The 22,472-nt window shown below is 41.3% G+C and overlaps 2 protein-coding genes across 6 annotated transcripts in view; one reads left to right on the top strand and one right to left on the bottom strand.

The window, feature by feature from the left end:
* Positions 1 to 1,187: 1,187 nt before the first annotated feature.
* On the bottom strand, positions 1,188 to 17,767 carry tsga10 (testis specific, 10). Of its 5 annotated transcripts, none has more exons than XM_072657070.1 (19): positions 17,675 to 17,767; positions 14,574 to 14,728; positions 13,534 to 13,712; positions 12,163 to 12,318; positions 11,740 to 11,919; positions 11,220 to 11,297; positions 9,928 to 10,079; positions 9,003 to 9,118; positions 7,980 to 8,134; positions 7,822 to 7,877; positions 7,684 to 7,704; positions 6,049 to 6,217; positions 5,341 to 5,451; positions 4,622 to 4,807; positions 3,981 to 4,127; positions 3,246 to 3,448; positions 2,890 to 2,994; positions 2,118 to 2,303; positions 1,188 to 1,438 (listed from the first exon to the last, which is right to left on the bottom strand). In XM_072657070.1, exons 3-19 carry the CDS (start codon positions 13,621 to 13,623, stop codon positions 1,411 to 1,413), a joined length of 2,139 nt encoding a protein of 712 aa, XP_072513171.1. In that variant the 5' UTR covers positions 13,624 to 13,712; positions 14,574 to 14,728; positions 17,675 to 17,767; the 3' UTR covers positions 1,188 to 1,410. The 5 variants fall into 5 exon arrangements, with proteins under 5 accessions (XP_072513171.1, XP_072513170.1, XP_072513173.1 ...); XM_072657069.1 differs by lacking the exon at positions 17,675 to 17,767 and adding an exon at positions 17,521 to 17,659 and having other exon boundaries at positions 14,574 to 14,733; XM_072657072.1 differs by lacking the exon at positions 17,675 to 17,767 and adding an exon at positions 16,094 to 16,147 and having other exon boundaries at positions 14,574 to 14,733.
* A 2,370-nt stretch (positions 17,768 to 20,137) lies between these two features.
* Positions 20,138 to 22,472, top strand: part of slkb (STE20-like kinase b) — a 37,978-nt gene continuing 35,643 nt past the window's right edge. The window contains exon 1 of the mRNA XM_072657023.1: positions 20,138 to 21,126. Within this exon, the coding sequence (XP_072513124.1) occupies positions 20,977 to 21,126 (150 nt within the window). The 5' untranslated portion in view covers positions 20,138 to 20,976. The remainder of the gene's footprint in view (positions 21,127 to 22,472) is intronic.

Raw genomic sequence — 22,472 nt, forward strand, 5'->3', positions numbered from 1 at the left:
TGGGCCCACTGTTGGGCCCTTTACCCTCTTTGCTCCCCGGGCGCTGGAGTTGGCTGATCACTGCCCCTAGTTCACTAGTGTGTGTGTTCACTACCACAGATGGGTTAAATGCGGTGGACACATTTCGCTGTACAGATCCATGCACCTTACCTTTAATCATCCCTGCCGGACTCATCTCAAAGCTCACAGATGTAGGTCTAAATACCCAAGTCTCTAACTAGATGCTGTATTTCCTGACAGGCAGACCCCTAAATGGTGAAAGTAGGAAGCTTCTTCTCCACAGACTTTCAGTGCAGTTGCTCCTAAAGGAATGTGTGCCTAGCCCTATCCTGTGCTCCCTGTTTACACATTGCTGTGTAGCCAAGCACAAATCTGACCTAATACCACCAAAATTGACTTGATATGGAGATGGAGAGATGCAGACAACCTACAGAGATGAAGTTGTTGGCAGCAATCTGGTGACTTTACCTGGTCCCATCACATCAACACAACACGCATGTTTTGTATCTCCAATCTGCACAGTAAAATGGGACACCTATGGTGGCTCTACCATCCTTCACCCATCATCATGCCCTTTTGGACATCAGTCAAATCACGTCCTTTTCCCAAGACGATCGTTTTGCACTCTGCTACAACTGACTGGTGTGCTCGCTTATCTACACATGCTTCAAACCCTGTCATGTGGCATCTGTTATGTCCCGGATACAGTTTATAATATTCTGATATGACTGTGACAGAGGGTGAGGGTGACAGCATCTTGAAACTGCAAACTTCGTGGGGAGCCCATTGAGTACATTGAGTGCCTCTCAATAATATAACAGTGGTGCCCCATAGGCTATTGATGCCATAAGGGAGCGAAGCACCAGGACCAGTTAACCTCCATAATGAACACCTTCCATCACCTAACACAGAATCTGACAGGAGGTGCGTTTTTTACATTGTGTCAGAATTTCACGAAGAAATCTTTTAACATTAACTTCCATTGAACGTTAAGAAGGTTTTTTCCTCCTCTTGTAAAGCTGCTACTTGAAGATAAATGTTTTTTTTGTTTTTTTTTGTGAAAGCAACAATATTTACCCTGGAGTCAAACTATGCTTCTAATAAATGCAGAAAAAACATACAGTTGCAAATGTTTTCATGGTGTTGATGTTTTAATCAAACAAAAGAAATACATTTGTTTGCATACATACAAAATTAATTCCACATTAAATAAACATTGTGTAAAAGTGTAGCACCATTTAAGTGAATCAACCGTATTTATCATTTAAGAACACTAAATTAAGTTTCATAGACAAAGATGAGAGTGATAACACATAAACTGGTTTATTTAATGCAGCAGGAGGCCAGTGGCGTCACAGGACATTTGATGTGCGTCTCTAAAGCAGAGAATCCAGCCCCATCCAGGTCTGCTTAGTCATACTCTCTGAACATCACACTCCTGTAGAAGAAGATTTCAAAATTACTTATGCAGATCACTTACTTATGCACACACATTCTAAAAGCATGTGCACAGATCCAGCATGTATTAAATGTGTTGTGCTGACATAAACAAAACAATAGAGAGACTGGTGAGCCTCCTGCATACAGTTGTGAAACATTAGGACACCCATTGGACACCCATAGGACACCTTTTTAACAAATGTAAACATATTGGCTGTGACTGAATTTACTCCCTATTTACAATTTAGGACCCAAACCTGTAAATGCACACCTAGGCCATGTCAGCATATATGGGAATAGGCCCCAGTCGTTTTTGCCAACACTCCGGTCACAGAGTACATTATAAAATGCGCCTTGCCAAGTGTCTGGTTGCCAAGGATACCATAGAAATTTTCCCGAGCCACTTTTGCCAACTGCCCGGTTGTCAAGTATAATATGGGAATTGGCCTGAGATGCTTTTGCCAACTGTCCAGTTGCCGAATATGCTAAAGGAATCGGCCTGAGACGCTTTTGCCAACTCTTCGGTAGCTGAGTATAATATGGGAATCGCCCTGAGCCACTTTTGCCCACTCACCGGTTGGCGAGTGTAATCTGAAAATCTGAGCCCAATATAATATTGATAGAGTCGTGAAGTTGTATTGAACTATTCCTTCAATGCTAGCGTAACCTGCGTGTACCTCTCGGGTGAGCGTTCAGGCGGCAGGTGGTCTGGTGAGGTGTGGATGGAGCGCTCGGGGGACCAAGACCTGTGAGGGCTGAGGGAGTGTCGGGACGGAGAGGAGGAGCATAGTGTGGAGGAGAGGAGAGGAGAACGGAGTGATGAAGAGAGGCCCAGTCTGCGTAACTCCTGTGCTGCCCGCTCTCTGAAACAAAGAGAGAGAGAAATAATATGGGTGTCAACTGTTATTTTGAAAATTAAAACGCTTGCATTTAATCTAAGAAATTGTAACACAGAACTCATGTTTTGTGACCACCTGAGAGGCATAATTACTATAATGACTATGACTCTTATTTATTATGATTATTCATATTTTTTTATATAATTAGTTGTTGAATTTCCCCCTTTTTCTTTCTTTCTATTCTATTTCTTTTCCAAATTACTCACCAATTAGCCCACCCCCTAGCACTAGCAACTAGGAGGGTAAAGACTTAACACATGTGAAGCATGCGGGGCAGCTGCTCCCCCGGTCATGGCTCGAGGTTGTACCCATATATGGGCTGGTAACTCTGTTAAACTCTGGTTAAAAGATAAAACTTCAGTAAACTTCAAAAGCGCAATTTAAAGTAAAAATAAAAAAAATGCAGCTTCTCTATCTCAAGGCTGTGTGCCTTGACATGGTAACATAAAAAAATTGCCAGTGATAGAGGGTGTTGTCAGTGATACATGTTCATTAGAATATTAGGACCACACCCAGACCGTTACAGAGAGGCTTTAATGGGTTCTCTCACCTCTCAAAGCGCTCAGTGGAGAGCTGCCTCCTGGTGGCCTCCAGTTCAGTCTCCAGCTGTGCTGACCGAGTCCTTAACTGAGCCACCTCCCTGCTCTGAGTGCTCCTGAGAACAGAACAACAGAACAAAAACAAACAAAAAAATATTTAAAGGTCTAAAAGGGTGTGGAGAACCTTCTCACATCTCTAACACAAACATAGTTCTTCATGGAACCGAAAGCGCTTCCTTTATGGCATCGCTCTTAGAACCATTTGATGCACCTTGATTTTTAACAGTGGTGGGGCAACAGCTGGCTGTGGTGAGTTTCTCTCTAAGCATTTGTATACCTGTCAATGTGTGTATGTGTGTGCACTCACGCCTTGCTGTCGGCCATGGTGAGCTTGTCTCTGAGCAGCTGGATCTCAGTGAGTCTCTCCTGAGAACTGAGGTGTCTCTGCAGTTCTTTTTCCCTCGTGCTGGTCAGCATGGCCTCCAGACTGCGCGTTGATGCTCGTTCACTCACCAGCTGCTTCCTCAAAAGTTCCAGCTCAGAACGGCATGCCTCTAGCTCCTGATGAATCTACCATATATATACACACACAAAAATGCATCACAGACACACTTGCGAAAAAGAAATCCAGGAATTCCAGGTCCAGGAAAGGCCAGAAATTCGAAAAGTATTGTAACCTCTATGAGAGTGGTGTAATCCCAAATGTTTGTGGGCACCCTTGTAATGAATGCATTCAGTTCCTTTAGGTTGCACTCATTGCCCACGCAGATGTGCAAATGCACACACACAGCTTGTCTAGTCCCTGTAGAGATTTATTGCCAATAGAAGCAAAATAATCACAAACTTATTGGCAAATTGCCTAATGCCAGGCATGGGCTAGCAGGGTATAAAGCCTTGGAACTGGAAATGAAGTGGGGTGGTGATCGTCCAACATCCTGACCTCACTAATGCTTTTGCAATCGCTGAATGCAATCAAATCCTTACAACAATGCTTATCAAGCTTGCAGGTGTCCTAATACTTTTGTTCATATAGCATACAACCACAGTTACATGCATGTGATTCCTGTAAGCACTGGTGTTTACTGATAGCTGCAGTACACACCACCTCTTTGCTGGTGTCCAGTTTGACACAGAGCTCACGGGTCTTCTCTAGGTCACGGTGTGTGTCTGAACGCTCGTCCTGCGCCCGCCGCAACTCTTCCTTCAGCTGTGACAGATCAGTACTGCAGCTCCGCTCAGCACTGAGAGACTTCCAGAAAGAGAAAGAGAGAGAATATTGGCCACTGTGTACAGTAGCCTGTATGGCCCTTTTAAACCCATCAAACATAGAGTGCTCTCTATAATGTTCTCCAAAAATGTCTTATTTGATTATCTACATCAATGGTTCCCAACCCTGGTCCTGGAGAACCCCCTGCCCTGCACATTTGAGTGGTTCCCTGCTGTAACAAACTACCTTCAGCTCAGAAAGACTTGTCAATTAGCTGAGAAGGTAGATTAGGTGAGTTAGGAGCAGGGTAAGCACTACGATATACAAGGCAGGGGGTTCTTCAGGACCAGGGTTGAGAGCCACTGATCTACAATCTGAGGGGAAACTATGTTTTTTTTTTGCTGAAGTATTCCTTTAAATGAGTGTAGTCATAAGTCACACATAGAGGCAATAATTAACTGGATCTGAGCAGATTAATCCAGTTAATCAGGGTTAATGCTGCCATTGTTGGTTTCAAACATGTTCTATTTCCCCACCTCCTGCAGGCTGCTCTCCAGGCTCTCCACCCTGTCTTTAAGTCTGCGCTTCTCTGAGTCTGAGGTGCGGAGCTGCAACTGTAGTTCACTGACGTTGCTTTCTGCCTGCCGGGCCTGATCCTCCCAGTTCTCAGACTGTACGCATACGCGCCGGCGGCACTCTTGCAGCTCCTTGCACTCCCGCTCCTGCTCAACACACACACTACTACAGTTACAGTTGTTCACAATCTTATAAAAAAAAAAAACATCTTAGGGGTTATTCTTAGATACTTGAACTAAGATTATTATTTCATACTAATTACTATGTTTTCCTCAGTATAAGGAGATATACGGCAATCTTTTCCAAATTTCCACAATTCAGTTGAGGTGAAGCACAACAGCTACATTAGAAAAATATATAGAAGCAATGCTATATGAATAATTCTTTATAACTCACTATGGTGCTCTTTTAAACACACATGTACGAACACACACACACACACCAGAGACATTCTATAATTCACCAACACTACCACAAACAAAATACTAGCAATTACAGTTATGATATTATATTATGATATGGTAACTTCTACTTTAACTGTTAACATGTGACCTTACCGTCATAATGTAATTACCCATAATACCCAATTGTGACACCTACATTTGAAACAGAATATGGACAAAACAGTTAAATCTTAACATGCACATGAAATAATGGGACAAATCCAAACTAATTATACCTTGGAGGACAGCATGTCTTCAATACGGGCAATGTCAGTCACATAGTTCTCTACTTTCCTCTGCAAGTCCTCTACTTCGTGAACTTCCTCGTCCAGTTTAAGCTGCAGAGACTGAGTCGCAGAGAAGTAGAAGACGAAACGTAACATATTAGCTTTGTACAATGTGTCCCACATACACTGACCAGCCATAACATTAGCACTGCCGCCTAATACTGTGCCATCACTACAGAGCTGCCCTTTTAAGGCATGGGCTCTACAAGACCTCTGAAGGCATCCTGTGGTATCTGGCACCAAGACACTACAAGCAGTCATGTAAGTTGTGAGGTGGGCCCTTCATGGATCGCATCAATGGGCCCTAGGTGCCCATGACCCTGGTGTCAGTTCAGAGGTTGGCCTTTCTTGGATCACATTGGGTAGATACTTACCACTGCATACCAGAAAAACCCCACAAGACCTGCCTGATGTTTCGGAGATGTTCTGGCCCAGTTGCCTATATACAGATCATCTGGGTTTGGGTTGGGATTAGCGTTTGGTTTGAAGTTAAGGTTGGGGTACGGCAGGGAAGGATCATGGTGTTAAGCGTCCCATGGGCACAGTTCATCCTGCCCCAACTCACTACTCATCCATTAAAGAAATGAGGAAGATCATTACGAAAACAGTCCGTTCAATCAGGTGTTTCCAAACCTTTGGCTGATACTGTTCTCTGACCTGATTGTCCAGCCGTGTCCGGTCCAGCTCCTCTCTGAGCTGTGTGTTCTCTCGCTGCATTGCGTCTTTGACCTTTAGTACAGAGGCTATCTCGTCTCCTGAGTCCAGCAGCTTCCTCCTCAGAACGTCTAGATCTCGCTCCCTGCTGACCCCTATCTCCTTCGCTGCTCTGGAGATATGATGCTTCAATGTTATTCTCAGTTTTAGCTTAAAATATTTCATTATTAGTATAGTTTATTTACATTCAGCAGCAGTCAAAAGCTTAGACATGTCTGTCTGAATTGCTGGGCAGTTAGCATGCCACTGAGCCACTCTGATCCCTTTGCTTTTCAGAATCAACTGAAAAACACATAATCCAACAAACACTGAATAATCTCAAATAAAAGCTTGATTTTTTTGCTTACAGCACAATTTCATGTCTGTTATGTCATTGCTTTTGAATGGTACTGAGTCATTAACACTAGCAGACACACACGCAATCTCACCAGTATTACATTAACTCTCATTAACAGCTCATTAACTGAGATAAAAGGCACTGTATACTTTTAAATATATATATATATATATATATATATATATATATATATATATATATATATATATATATATATATATTTCCATTTTTAAAAATACAATTAAGCAAATGTTTCCTCATAGTTAGTTAGCTTTCCTGTAAAAATTAGCTCAGTATTATTTTGTCTCATTTGCAAATGTTTGTGATGGATCACAACTGGTTTGCTTAGCAGCAGCAATTGTAGCAACAGTACGTTAACTCACACAGTGCATGACATTGGCAGGCAGAGCTTCCGAATGAGGGATGTGTTTGTTTTGCTGCTGAGTTCAAATATCACCAGTTGTTTTCCAGAATCGCATACAGAGCCTTTAACTGACTTGAATTCACTTTTGTTGAAGTTAACTTTACTCTGGAGAATGGTGAGGTTAACTGACTAAACACTACAAATGTTACTATTCTATGAACACAGATTTATTTGTATATATCACACAAACACCTTGTATCTCATTTTTTGATGTTTTTTGCTTTTTGTCACAAAAATGAATGGACTTAAGCTCTAAAATGACTTTGAAAATGTATTTTTTAAACTGACTTTCAAGGGACAGTTGCCATTTTGAAGACACAAGGTAACAGTGATGATATATACGTTATACATCCAGCAAGTCTATAGACTTTTCTTTTACAGAAACACAACTTAGATCTATAGTTTTCTAACCAAAAATGTACATACTACAACTGTTTATATAAGAATTCTAGGATTCTCAAATCATGGAGTTTTGCATCAGGAGCATTTTTGGATTCATCCAAGAAGGGCAAATCGGTCATAAATAATAATAATAATAAAAAAACAATCACACTCACATATTGCCAGTTTTGAAAATTACTCAATCATTGAACACGACAAAAAAAAAGTTACCAGTAACTGCAATATCAATCATTATTGGATATTAAAATATCAAGCAGATTTCTGTCAGCATTGTTTTAAATGTTGAGGAGTTCATAATCTGTGTTGACTGTGACAGTTCTTTAGACAGTCAACATAGTGGGTCCAACAAGGGTGAGTCCAAAGACTTCCTGAGCATCAAAGCTAACATAAGAAGACCCCTGTAATTACCCTATACCTCGATGGTGAAGATAAGATTCTGTCAGATTCCAAAAAAAAATACAACAACAGTGAGCTTACAAAGTGCACTCATGTCATACTGGCATTTTAACATTTAGAGCATTATTTCACTTATTTAGCAGAAGCAGTCACTCACTGTATGGTGGTCTCAAGGTCTTCAATATGTATCTTTAGAGTATGGATGGTGTTTTCCTGTAAAAACAGTGATAAAATAGAAAGAAGGGCTTTTTTATGTTTATTTTTTTGAATCTGCATGTGTAAAAAAGATCGGTGTGTGTCTGTGTGTGTGCTTACCTTGTCGTCCAGTTGTTTGTTAGTAGAGCAGAGAAGGTCATTCTTCCTCTCCAGCTGTTCCTGAAGACTGTGTTTGTTCTGATCTAGTTCAGAAACAGTGGCCTGCAATGCACTTAACTCTTCTTTGAGACCAGTTATTTCCTGCAGCAACACATCTACAAACACACACATACAAGTGCAACAGTGTTGTAAGATTGTTCTAATAATCTCAATTGCAGTCCTTTAAAAAATATCTCAGTTTACAATAATGTAATCTTAATAATTACATATTCTTTGCATACTTTTTGAATAATCAGTAAAGTGAGCTGTCATCAGGTTGCCACGAGTTACCTGAACCCACTGATTTGTACTGGAGCCATCCTCCACTTTTAGCCAGGAACTATGTAGTAACTATGTAGTAACTATGCAGTAAACTTACTGTCAGGTACATTAAACCTTTGTGACATTCTCATGCAGGAAGAAGATGTGTAAATTGTGGTTATGTACATGGTCAGCAACAGAACTCAATAGACTGAGTCATTTAAGCAATGATTCGTTATTAACAGTCCCTTCCATCTGTGTGCCTTGAGAAATCTAAATTCATCTGTCTTCAACTGTCCAGTTTTGGTGAGCCTGTGCTCACTGCAGCCTCAGCTTTCTGTTCCTGTCTGAGTGAAGTGGAACCTGACATAATCTTCTACTGCTGTTGTAGAGCATCCGCCTTAAGGTACTAAGTGTTGTGCATTCTGAGATGCATTTCAGCTCAGAACAGAAATTGTAAAGAGTTACTGTAGCCTCTCTGTCAGCTCAAACCAGTCTGGCCATTCTCTGTTGACCTCTCTCTACACCAAAGTGCTCAAGTCAGTTGAACTGTTACTCACTAGATGTTTATGTTTCTTGATTGGCCCATTCGGATTACTTTGCACCAACAATCACTGATATAATCCCCCCCACATTCTGATGGTTGATGTAAATGTAACCTGATGCAGCTAAATGGAAAACATAATTTTTTGAGCCTGATGAAACACTGGTGTAAAAACTCACCGTTCCTCTCGTCCAGCTGTTTGTTTCTCTCCTGGGCCGTTTGTAGCTCTCCCAGCCTGCTAGTCAACCGCCGCTGAGTTTCACTCAGAGCACTCTCTGCATGAGTGCTGGACAACCTGTCGTCAAAGACACAGTCAAAGACACAAGTTCAATATCTGAAGCATCATATGTCACAAAACATGACTCAGTATATCTCCATATAACAAGCCTGTTCCTTATCTGTACGTTTGATCCCTTAAATCACAAGCTTGTTATTTAATTATTCATCATACAAAATATTATTCAGTAAAAACTGTAGGTGTATAGATTCACAAAATGCATAAATTGATTTGATATGATATGGTGATGGCTTGGCTTGATACATTTTTCAATGTGGCAAAAATAAAGGCATGAATGAAAATGTTTTCATTTTCTGTTTATTAGAGCATTTAAAAAGTCCCAAGCTAACACAGTTAGCCACCGGCTAACATAGTAGGCATGACACAATTCAGTATAATACAATACACTGTAATGTTTCATTCCTAGAAAATATTCAGAATCATTTGATAAGTGCTAGAAACCTAATGCTAATTTATTGACAAAAGTATTAGGACACCTGCTCATTCATTGCCTCTTCCAAAATCAAGGGTATTGTAAACACCCCTTCCAATGAATGCATTCAGCTACTTTAGGCTACACCCATGCTGACACAGGTGTGCAAATGCACACGTATACAGCTTGTCTATTCCCTGTAGAGAAGCACCACCAATAGAATGGAGATCTCTGGAGCAGATAAACTTCAAACCATGGGCACTGTGCCTAATGTCAGACGTGGTCTAGAGGGGTATGAACCCCCCAGTATTGAGCTGTGGAACTGTAAAATTGTGGTCTCTGGAATGATGATACTTTTTGTATGAGTTGGGGAGTTGAGGATGAGGTAGCAAACCTTAACATGGTGCATTCGTTCTTGAGGCGTCCGAGTTCGTCTTCGCTGGTAGTCAGTTTTCTGCCCAGTGTGTGCACCTCCTCCTCCAGCCCCATCATCGCCTCCCTCATCTGAGACTGCCTGCTCTTCTGCTCCCCTCGTTCCTGCTCCAGCTGCGGGCACACGCACCATGGCTTTACCTCACGGTCACACACACTAGTCCTGCCTCTGAATGTAAACACTCTTAAATCAGTCATAAGGGCAATAGATATAGGTATAGCTGTAAACCTTGATGGTGGCAACAGCTTCCCCTTATCTCAACGAGCTAACGAGCTAACAACTAATAAAAGTTTATATCCAATTAATAAGCACTTTGCAATCTGCATACATTATGTACTCTCAAATAAACTTTGCTTTTTGAGTTTATATAAAATAGTTATTTATAAAAATGTACAAAAGTACAGACCAAACACAAGCTATAACTACTGTTCATTACTTTATTACTACTGTATTTTGTCAAGTCTGTTTGAGATTTTTTTTTTGACCTGAGATTACCTGACTTGATGCAATTTAAGGTAAATGTGTTCAAATGTGATCATAATGCAGATTACATGATGCTCGTCATTTCTTGTTAGCTACATAAGCCAGGTAGCTCCACAGCAAAACGTCCTTCATTTTTTTTACATTTCCCCATTTGTAGACAAGGAAAGCCCCCTACTGGTGCTGTATCTTAAATGTAAAAGGGACGAAGCAGGTTTTATTTTTTGGTAAAGTCCTTATTCACCTCATTTGGCCACGCCCACCTCCAAAAAAATTTTCTTCTAACTTTGTGTTAGAATTTCCTGTAATTTTGTATACAATGGTTTTATACCTAATTGGTCAAGTACAGTGTGTTACACTCCTAAAATTCATGGTGCTTTGAGTGATGCCTCAGAAGAACGACATTTGCTTCCACAAAGAACCACAGGCCTCATTCCGCAGTATCTTCCTAAGAATTGCCTTAGATTTGTTCTTGAGAAAAGTCCTAACAATAAAATCTACGGCAGATTCGGGATGTGTTTGTAAACCTCAGAACTGTTCGCGGCTATGCTCTTATGATGATGGATCACACGGGTTTTGTAAATCCCAAACAAATCCCAAATGATGAAAAACTGATCTGTCAGAATCTTCATGAAAAACTGCAAACGTGGGTCTTAAGATGACACTTCTTTTTGAGTATGGAGATATGGGATTTTGTTTACACTGAGACAATCAGTGTACGCTCGTATCTTGAGTCTGGAGTGAGATGTTTGATGATCTTAATAAGGTCTTACTGTCAGTACAGCATTTTGCAGGTCTTCCACCCTCTGCTCCAGGTGAGCTCGCTCACTTATTGCTGTCTCCTGAGAGATCTGACACAACACACACACAGAAAAACATTCGAGATTGGAAAGGCCTCACACACGTACAGTATGACTATGAAAAGCTTACCGTCTCTTCAGATACAGTACTCTTAATATTCCCTACCGGGAGATGATTCACCTCCTTATTGTTTTTAGATGGCGGCTATTACATAAGTGAGTTTCCATACTTGCATCATCTAAATACACATATGCCTACATCATGCAGCACACACATATGCATGACTTTTTAAAAACAATTACACTGGAGAGATCCTCCTAACTGCAAATGTGTTTATTTGAGCTTCAAAGGCTCTTGGAACGATTTGGCACACTGTGTGATATTTAACACTGCCGTTATTTTATTCAGTAACAGGCTAGTTTAGAGCACGTCATAGATGTTTTATTCAGTGATTATGTCCTCTCTACGTCCTACACCAAGTCTGTGTGTTACCTTCAGTCGCTCTCTCAGGCTGTCTCTTTCAGTGGTCATGCGGTGCAGGTCAGTCACAGCCTCGTCTCTCTCTGCCTCCACACGTTTGAGGATGCTCTGAGCCGTCACACTGCTTTTGGGTCCTCGAGACGTCTTTGACTTCATCACCATGCGCCGCAAGTCCGCTATCTCCTCCTGAGCCTGCAGACGGTAGAGACGCACCGATAGCAAAAAAACATGGCATATTGCCTTGCTCACAGTATTGCAATATATTACAATGTACAGAATTGTATCCCCTGCTCTTAAAATGACAATTATTTATGGGATATATATATATATATATGGGACAGATACTCACTGTACCGGGCTGAGTGATGGACTCTCAGTGTGTACCCAGTTAGCCTAAGAGAGACTGGATAGTAGATCCAAGAAAATTGCTCTTACCTGCTGGTAGTGCATTCTGGTCTTGTCCCGGTCGGCGGTGAGCACTCGGATGTTGGCCTGAACCTCAGATAGGTGGCGCTCATATTTGTCCAGCATGTTCTGTAGCTCATCCCTCTCCCTTAAGACCCTCATTAGCTCTGAGTCATATGTGCCCCCCTTGCAAAAAGAAAAAGACACACATACACAGAAACCGAGACATTAGCTTGTCCTGCTGCTCAGACCACCATACAAGAAGGACAGTGTGTTAACCCCTTAATGCAGCAAGGCTTGTTACACACTAAGGTGTATTATTCAGTAACTACAGGGAGTCTGTAGAAACTGGTGGGGCTATTCTCTGGTAACAGAAGTTTGTAATAACACCTTTTATATCTTCAAACAAAACTTCATGTAAGAGAAATAAAACCTGTTAGTACAGGTTTTAGGTTTTATTGAAACTCCAGCACCAACCGGCCCTTTAATGAACCAGTTAACCGAATTCAGTTAATGGGGATCAAGTAAACTAGACACTTAGACACTAACCAGGCTTTATTACCACCCCTATTACAGAGATCCCCCTAGAAAGAGTTGCAAAGTCAAGGTTTCAATGAACCACAGTTAGAGATAACACTTGGAAAGGTGGAGCACTTACTCCCCATAAGTGGTCAGCCTACCAACATTCCTCTAAGGACAAAGTGATGATTCACCAAGGAACTGACAAAACAATCTGTAAAAACATCTAAGGAGCTACAGGCCTTGCTTAACTCAGACAGAGAGTTTAGCATTCATGATGACCCAAAACCTTTTCCAATAACATTATGTGGACTGATGAGTCAGAATTCTGCAATAAGAATATTATACTAGCTGTCAAACATGGTGATGGTAGTGTGATGGTGTGCAGCAAGACCTGGGCCATTTTTGACTAAACCATGCATTCTGCCATCTAACAGAAAATCCTGCAGGAGAGTGTCCAGTGATTAGGCTGTGATCTTAGACTCTGTTTACATCAGGTCACTTTATGCATCTTGAGTATCAGGGGTATATCTGGATAAGGCCAAGCCGCATTAAAATAGAAGTGTAAATGCACCCCAGACAAATCTGATCACCCAAACCACTCCACTCATTGAGCCACATGTTATCGAAAGCGGTTGACCTGAAGATATTCTGCAAGAACTGTGGGTCACATTTGCCCCACCATGAAAAAACTGATCTGCAGTTATAGAAAGCTTGTAGTTTATAGGACAATGACAAAATAAGACTGTTCACACTATATTTTTTGTCCAAGTCAATCGGAACAAAATATGTTCTACTTACACATACAAATGTAAATAAAAATATATAAATCACCTGCAATAACCTTTGTGTAAACCATCTGTTATGTTAATTTATTGGTACCTTCACAGGTGTCTGTCTAGTGGGGCTGCGGCTGGTAGAGTTTGCCCTGGTGGGGCTGCCTGATCTGCGGGATCTCAGCATGCTCTTCATCCTCTCAGCCTCGGGCCTGTGGTTCTCCCTCTCGTCCTCTAAAGTAAAGTCCAGATGTGTCTTCACACCATCCACAGAGGGTTCAATTTCTGAATAGGAGGAGTAGTAAACATCTTTAAACATCAACTACAGCTACTACGCTAGATCTGGTGCTAGTGTTGTTTGGGAACAGATAAAATTTCACTAACAAATAAGGAATATATTGGCAACTTTATAGTGTAGTGGCTAAATTAAGTGTGTATTGCAATGAACAGATACCAATTAACATTGATTTTCTACAGTCAATAGAGCAGCGCAGTCAATGATCTGCAATTAACTAACAGCAGTAATACTACAATACACCCACTGTCTAAGGCTTTGGAAAGCACTGATGTCTCTTTAAAAGATGCCAAAGCCATACTTGTCTACACTTTTGTCTGAATGGGTTGAATTGACTCTCAACCATCACTAGCACTAACAGAACTGGCAGTCAGTGCTCTCCTCCAAGTGTGCTGAGTTGTCCTATGTTGCATTTGCTGCATTTGCAGCAGTTTGAAAAGATTGCCTGGTTTCATTAGAGTTGAAGGAAGCACCTGCTAGCATTCACCCCTACTGGCTATCCGCATGCGATAGGGAAGTCCTAACTAGTGGATGGGAATTAGAAATAACTAAATTTAGATGAAAATTGGGGGAAGAAACTATAAATCTCTATACCTTTACCTATACAGCAACAACATCATGAGCCCTGAGGAAATTCTTGAGGAACATGCTGTCTACTGTGTATTAATAATGTAAACGTCAGGTCTTTTGTTTCTTGTCTCGGCCTGGATTTGAACTCAACTACTACGTGAGTCTTGGTCTTGACTCGCTCTCAATGCGTTCCACATCTCAGTCTTGACTCAGTCTTGTCTAATACTTTTCTAACACTATCTTCTGTTGTAAAGGAGCTGTCTGGTCCCTGAGCTTCTTACCAATGAGATACAGGTGCTGAACCTGTCTGTCTAGCAGGCTCCTTTCACTCTTCAGCTGCTCAAGGAGAGCCTGCAGGTCCTGGTTGTGCTCAGCCTCAGAGCTCAGCTGGATCTGTTGTGCCTCACCATTGGCCTGTGGAGACTGGCCTGATTCACTGTTCTTGATCAGAGGATAGAAAAAGATATAGAGTACGATGGATTATGAAGTGGAACATGTTACTAATTCTAGAAGTCTAGAATTAGTATTAATGTTTAGCTACCCCCTAAGATGTGGTTATTGGAGGCTTCTTTAGTGAAGCCAATGGTAATGTACGGACTGTGTCAACTTAAAGAATCAGACAGTTCTTTGATTGGTCCTCTATGATGAAAAAGCTGCTGCATAAATCCCTTAAAGAAGTTTTATTTACCAAAAATGGTTCAGGAAAAGTCACAAAAGCTTTCTTGCTCCCTTATAATTCCTTTTTTTGCTGACAGTGTATACATCCACAACATTGGTCAAAAGCCGATCACTACCAAGAGCTCCTCAAGTTTTAAGTATGGCTCGGCTTGACCCGCCATCCTTTAAGATCCACGGAAGACAAGCGTCCAGGCTTTTTTCTGTCCTGGCACCAAAGTGGTGGAACAAACTTGCCTTTAAACGCCGACTGAAGACCCACCTCTTCCAAGAGTACTTGAGCGAAGTGTAGTGTGGAGTATTGTGGTCTCCATACTGACTTTTGTGTTTAGTATTGTCTAAGCTTAGAGGTATCTTTTGGATCTTAGTAGATACAAACTAGCTAAGGATATCTTCTGAGAAAACAGTAAAGCACTTTTGAAAATTGTTCTGGATAAGAGTGTCTGCTAAAAGCCATAAATGTAAATGTAATTATTTTGTTGTTTAAACGTAAGGCCTGCACGACATTGGGTATCGATGTGAATCCGAATTTCAGTATTAGGTCAAATTTAACCTCTTTCTCACATTCATTTAAATGCCACAGATGCGCAAATTCACACACACACACACACACACACACACACATACACACACACTACCAGGTATGGGCTAGAGGGATATTATGCTCCCAGCATTGAGCTGTGGACAGTGGAGCTGTGTTCTCTAGAATGATGGTTGTGCTCTACATCCCTGAGTTGGGATGAGAGTTGAGGGTGAGGTACGGTGATGATAACCCAACATCTGGATCTCACTAATCCAACATCCAACATGCCCAAAATCCAAAATATCACATGCCAGCATCATCTTGATGTAACACACCAACACCTACTAAACCTTTCAGTGCTAATGGCCACACAACACGTAATTCTAATGTAGTCAGACGTCTGTTTAATGTTGGACACATCTACGTCTAGTGCTGCTTGGCTGACTCATGACCTTTATCACCTTCTGAATCAAAACTCCACACTACCACACGGGACACTACCTGTCTACAGGGGGTGTAAACAACCGTGTATTGCTGAAGTAGGGAATGTATAGAAGTGTGAGGTTTGGCACGCTGCCCATGTGCTGAAAGCTCTGGCCCTACCTCTTCAGGCTCCAGCTTTGATGGTAAATAGTACTTGGGCTCCCTCTGCTGGAGGTCCTGTTATGGCTTGTCACCTGCCTGAAAGTTTCTCAAGTCATTTTTCAACGTATCTACAGAAAAACGCGCGTGTTTACTATGTGTAAAACTACAAATATCACCTGACTACAAAAGCAGTGTAAAAGCAGTCTATCTTTATTTCTACATGAATAAATGAAGCTAGCTTGCACTGCATATCTGCATATACGTGCTTTTAACTGTACCCAAAATATCCAAAGAAAAGCTGAATTGTCCTAAAGTTAAGGGATCTAGCTAGCTAAGCCTACCACAACTGTACTAGCTAGCTGGCTATCTGTCTATCTAGCTAGCTAACTCCCGTTTGTTTTCTATTAATTAATTACAAATAATTAATTACAAATACTTTTGTAGTCTAGTTTTACTCAACCAGAGATAAATGTAGATAGCTACCTTTACCAAAGCAGCCAGCTAACCTAATATTTTATACCAAACGTGTTTCTACTTCCACTCAGTAAGCTAGCTAGCTAGCTGGTTAGCTAGAGCTAGTGCCAGCTGAGGTCTGCAGCGTGTAGCTAAATGAAGGGGTGAGGGGGACACGCAGCAACAACCGCACAGGTTACCAGACCAGAGTTAGGGGGGTACTCAGCTGGACAAGTCGACTTAATGGCTACTTATTCCGCGAGCTGGACACACACAGCAGGTCAGCACAACACAAGCTGCGCACTAGTTGTCATGGCGACGGCGACAAACACGTGCTGGTTAGACGTTAAACGTCCCGTTTGGCTCTGTAACGTTACTGACAGCACTGCCAATATTTCGCTGTTTTTAAACGGATTAAAAATAGATGGAATCATATATTGTACATGTATATACTTGGAGTATATTGAATTTATTATATAGCTATATTATTTATTATGGTCGTTTCTTAAACCATGGCTAAAAGTTGATGCGTCGTATTTTGCATTTGCAACAATAATTAAAAAAAATAAAATAAATAAAAATATTTGTTTAAAAATAAATAAATAAATAATACTTTCATTTTGAAGTCGATATTAAATAGCTCACCTACTCGTTACAACTTAGGTTAGGTTAGGATTAAATGCCATAACCTAGATAGAGCACTACCCGTCCATTAGACCCGTGTGGCAGCAGCTGTGATTTTTATATAATGCGCTTTGGTGTAGAAGCCTTTATTTCATGACCTGTGCAAATCACTGCATAGGGATCAGGGAGCGATTTGGGATACAGCCAAGCAAGCTTCACATTACTAGCTATAGCTAGCTATAGTAAACTCAACGTAATAATACTCACTATAAGCCCGCTCACTGTTTATTAATTCATAACGTTATCTACTTACTAGATAATACCCAGTTCTGTACTTACTAATAGCCCGTTTTCTAGTTAATACTTACAGCTATAGGTTTAGCCAGTGCTGGCAGCCGCACATGGCAGGCTTCGCTAAGCTGAACTCCGTGACTCTCGTCTCCGCCACATTTCAGCTCAGAAAATCGGTTAGGAAAGTTGGTAAGTTGGAAATCGCGAAGAGGGAGATTACAGTATCATTACCGTTCCAATGCAGCGGACACAGGGTGGGTAGAAACGCTGCAGTTCAGCGGATCCTGTCCTTCATAGTTAAACAGCTTGAGCTTTCCAGGATAAAGCGGCCAGATCACAACAGAGCATTAAAGAGCAAAGAGGCGCGTGGAGAGACAGCGGCCAATCACAGGGCTCGTTCTTTTCACGTTGGCGTCCGTTGCCTTGACAACAAGTCGTGTATTGTTAAAGGTGTTTTTTTCCTAGAAAGTGTGAGACTAAGGTCCTTCTGTGTCTTTCTTTTACCCTGTGTGTGTGTGTGTGTGTGTGTGTGTGTGCAACACTCGGACAATGGACTTTGCAGCAGTCTGTTGCTGCAGGAACTATTTTACTGTCTATTTGACTGACCCCAGTTTGTGTGGCTGCAGTCTGGCCCAAATGTTTGTGGACACCCCTTCTAATGAATGCATTTAGATACTTTCAGTTGCACCCATTGCTGACACAGATGTGCAAATAAATGCACACACACAGCTTGTCTAGTCCCTGTAGAGAAGTGTTGCTGGAGCAGATCAGCATGAACCTATTGGCACCATGCCTAATGCCAGGTGTGGGCTAGAGGGGTATAATAGCATTCAGCTTTTTTTATTCTTGCTGCCAAATTACATTTACATGAAGAGACACATTAGCAGAGCAGCTCTAATAAAAGCAATTTGTTTTTATTGTTTCATTTCATTTTTACTTTCTTTATCCTTTTTGTTCCCTGGGCTCTCAAAGACCTTTGTTTGGAGGATCAAGAGAAGAGAGATATGTGAGCTGGTGGGTTAGAACAGAGACACTGGTGGACTATAGGAACAAAAGTGGGTTAGCCAGCCTAGGCCAGCTTAGCCCTGCATCTGTTCTTGTTATGTGTTGATAAACTCCGCTTTGCTCATCAATAAGGCTCCACAGCCGCACCGTACTCAATGACAGCACTGCCTAATGTCTCAGAGAGCAGCTGCAGGTCACACTTATCAACAGTGCAGCCTGGTGCCTTAGAGGGCACCCCAGAGACACTTGTGCCAACAGCACCACCTGCTGATCTATAGAATGCCTCAGAGCTGCTTATGCCAATGCTACCTGGTGCCAAATAGCACTGTTAAGCTTGTGCCTCCCCCTTTGTACGGCATGTGTTAACTCCATCTCTTCTGTCATCTGTTTCTTTGCTTTGGGGCCACATACCAGACCTCATCCCACCTTCGACCTAGGTGGCTGAGCTCTAAGGGTAGAGAACTGTGGCAGGGCAGAGGCAGAGCTGCTGTCAGAGCCCTGGGGTTAAAAAAGTGCAGGCCTCCTCCTGCTCTGAGTAGGAACAGCTGACGAGAATCAGGACAAGCTGGGACACTTTGAAGGCCAGGCTATCTGAGCCTTTGCTAGGAAGCTCAAGAGGAGAGAGACATGTGGGCTAGTTTGGTGGCCTGAAAGACTCTTTACTTTGTATCTGGGCTTATTTCTGTGTGTGTTTCTGAGGTCAGCTATCCAGCCATTGTGTGTCAGCCTCTCTCTGAGTCCTATTTACAGTGGATTAGAAATCTTCTGGTTAATGGCTGCACTGGGACAACGAGGAGAGAGACATATGGTCTTGATAGAGAGTACAAACACAATTAAATTTTTTGTTTATTTAAGATATTGTCATGTCTGTTATTAATAGTGCATTGTCTGCTGTCTTGTTTGGAAAGCCATATTGACTTAATGTTTTTCAAAGGTTTTCATAGGTAAACATTAAAGTGCAATTTATTACAATATTACTAATGATGTATTACATATTCAAAGTCATTTATTACCAGTAAAAAAATAAAATTAAAATATAATAATTGTCTGCAGTGTGGTATGGAAAGCCATTTTAACGTATCATTTTAATGTATCATTTTTCATAGAAGTGATTCAGAAATTACGTTTGAACAACATGAATAGTATTAGGTAGTAATAATGAAAAAATGGGAAATTGAATTTAAACATGGCAAAATATTTACTGGTGTGAATTATAGTTATATACAGATATACAAATATGAATTCACATTTATTTTAAGTAAAAACTTTCGCTAGTAAAAAAAAGGTTTTCACAAGTAAACATTAGTTACAATTAATATATTACATATTTAACGTCATTTAATACGAACAAAATAAATTACATCATTGAATTATTATATATTTATAACTTTATAACTATAAATAATATAATATTGTAAACGTAATATAAATAGACATACGTTTTAAATTTATATGTAATACAAACATGTGTTTTTTTGTTTTTTTTTTAGTTTCAGAATAAAATTCTGTATTTTACTATTATTTTTAATATATCTGTATTGAGCTTATTCATATTTCGGTCCAAACCGAAAGTAAACTGAAGCTGAATAACATGACATCCACAAAAGCAGATGGCGACATTTCGCCAACGTGAACGCGCCCTACAGGGACGCGCGTTGGCCACGCGAACGCGCATCGGGATCCGCTAGATTAGTGCTGTTGGCGCTGATGGAGTCGCAGTAAGAGCGGTACTGCAGACTCCATGTTGCAGGTGTATCGTGGTGTAGGAGAGCACCGCAGGCTCGGCAGTTCAGCTCGCACTGGAGCTCGCTGGCTGTGTTTTCTTCAGCATTCATGTGAAGTAACCTCACTGTCCGGATCGAGAGGAAGCGCGTTCCCGTTCAGCGGCGTTATCGGCTCTGTCGGAGTTGGAGGGAACAACAGCAGCGGCTCCCACTGTCTTCCCTCGCCTGAAGTCAGAAGAACTTAGAGCAGGCGCACATATGGGGTATCTTGCAAGGCGACTTGCCAAATAACTCGGTACCTATAGCTAGCTACCTTTCTTTCGCCTCGTGTCAGAGCTACGGTAGCTAACGTTGCCGTGACGGCGTGCGGGCAAACGGTCAGCAGTAAGCGCCTCTCGCTGACTAACCTCAGCAGCTAAGCTGCTAAAGCGCTACGCTAGCAGCGCCAGGCTTTGTTTTGCTTGTGTACAGGGTGACACTACCGTCCATTAACACTGCCCACACACACGAGGGGCCGCCAGGACGCTTTCTTCGTTTCTTTAATCAGTTAAATGCTGTTTTTTTTTTTTAGCTAGTTTTCTAACCATCTAATAACACTCGTAATTTCACCATGTTTACCAGGACGGCTGGTCACTAACGCTGCTGTTGTCCAGAAATGCTGCTATCGGACCAGTCCAGGGTTCAGCCACCACCGAGAAGCTGCTGCTGAGCACTGAGAATGAGCTAACAGTGGAAAGAGAGAAAACTTGGTCATTTCCACTGATAACCCCCTTTTCAACTGACCAAGTCAGACCCGGACTGGCCATGTCTTTCTTTAACTTTCGGAAAATATTCAAGTTGGGTCCGGAGAAGAAGAAGAAGCAGTACGACCACGTCCACAGAGATGTGAATCCAGAGGAGATCTGGGAGATAGTTGGAGAACTTGGGGATGGAGCTTTTGGGAAGGTGTACAAGGTAAATGGCACAATGTACAACCTCTTTACGTACAGTAGCTACAGCAGCTATATGATATATGTGTATATGTACATAAATGTACGAGCAGCTCGCTCTGCTGCGTGTAATCCAGCAGATTTTAAATAAGCCCCTGCTCCAAAATGAACACCACATGAACAAAAGAAAAGCCTTCTGGGGAGACTTTTATGGTTAGATGAGCCAACGATTAGAGGTATGTTTGGGGAACTCCTCGAACACTGTCAGCTGTTAAGCATGGTGGTGGTAGCATCATGCTCTGGGCCTGTTCTGCTGCCAACCCCGGTTGTGGTCGAACATTTCATACGTTCATCATGGATGTTTAAGTCAGGGCAACATTGAGTTTTCAGTGATTTCTCTGAACTGTGCTTTTCCTGGGGCAGAATGAGGGTACAACATACATCTGTAATAGAAACACTTGGTATTTGGTGCACAATTTTTGTGTGGGGGGTCTGAAATCAACACAGGGTCACAGTAATGCTGGGCGATGGGTACTCAGATCAGTATCATGATAAAAATGAACATTTAACCTCCATTACGATTAATAAACATTATATAAGCTGCTCGAGTTGATCTGTTGGCTCTGTGTTTGAGTTGAATGGTTGGAACATCGTTTTGGGTATTTCTCCACTTCGTTGATCAGCTTTTCCTCATTCATCACCCAACAAATAATTTATTATGTGTGGTATCATTTTGGTTTTAGGGCAGTGGCACATCCATTGTACAACAACTTTAAGGCAGAATATTTATTATTCATTATTCCTCTCATTTAATTTGGTGGGTATTTTTTACATAATATAAAAATTTTATTAGAAAATATTGCGAAAAACTACAAATAGACATGTGTTTGATCTGCTCTTTTACAGGGACTAGATATGCTTTTCTTCCTGTGTAATAAAACACAAACCTCCAAGTAGGGCTGGGCGATATGGTAAAAATGTTATAGCGCTATATTCAAAGACATTTTCACGATACACAATGTTTAAAGCAGTGTTTTTCATTTGCAGTATCTGCAGATTTTAAACTGCCACCCTAATAAACACCCATACTGAGTACACTGTTTTTTTTTTATTCTACTCCATCCAACAAGAAAGGACTAATTACACTCTCTGTAATGAAACGTGCAGCTGGTCAGTGTTCTCTAGGTACAGACAATATCAACAATATGCTCATAAAAGCATCATTGTTATCAGGATAAAACAAAAATACCATCATATAGCTGATCCCTACCTACAAGTATAAAAATAATACAGGGGTACCCAGTCCTGGTCCTGTAGATCTACCATCCTGGAGAGTTCAGATCCAAACACCACGTCTAGTTTTAATGTTCA

This window comes from Salminus brasiliensis, chromosome 15 (genome assembly GCF_030463535.1).
Source record: "Salminus brasiliensis chromosome 15, fSalBra1.hap2, whole genome shotgun sequence".
In the NCBI taxonomy this organism is placed as follows: Eukaryota; Metazoa; Chordata; class Actinopteri; order Characiformes; family Bryconidae; genus Salminus; species Salminus brasiliensis.

Excerpts from the sequence above, each read along its gene's own strand:
- tsga10 (XM_072657070.1), bottom strand. The coding sequence starts at position 13,623 with ATGAAGAGCATGCTGAGATCCCGCAGATCAGGCAGCCCCACCAGGGCA. Across the intron at positions 9,119-9,927 it reads AACGAATGCACCATGTTAAG|GTTGTCCAGCACTCATGCAG; the intron begins GTTTGCTACCTC and ends CTTTGACGACAG. Across the intron at positions 3,449-3,980 it reads TGGACACCAGCAAAGAGGTG|ATTCATCAGGAGCTAGAGGC; the intron begins GTGTGTACTGCA and ends TATATATGGTAG.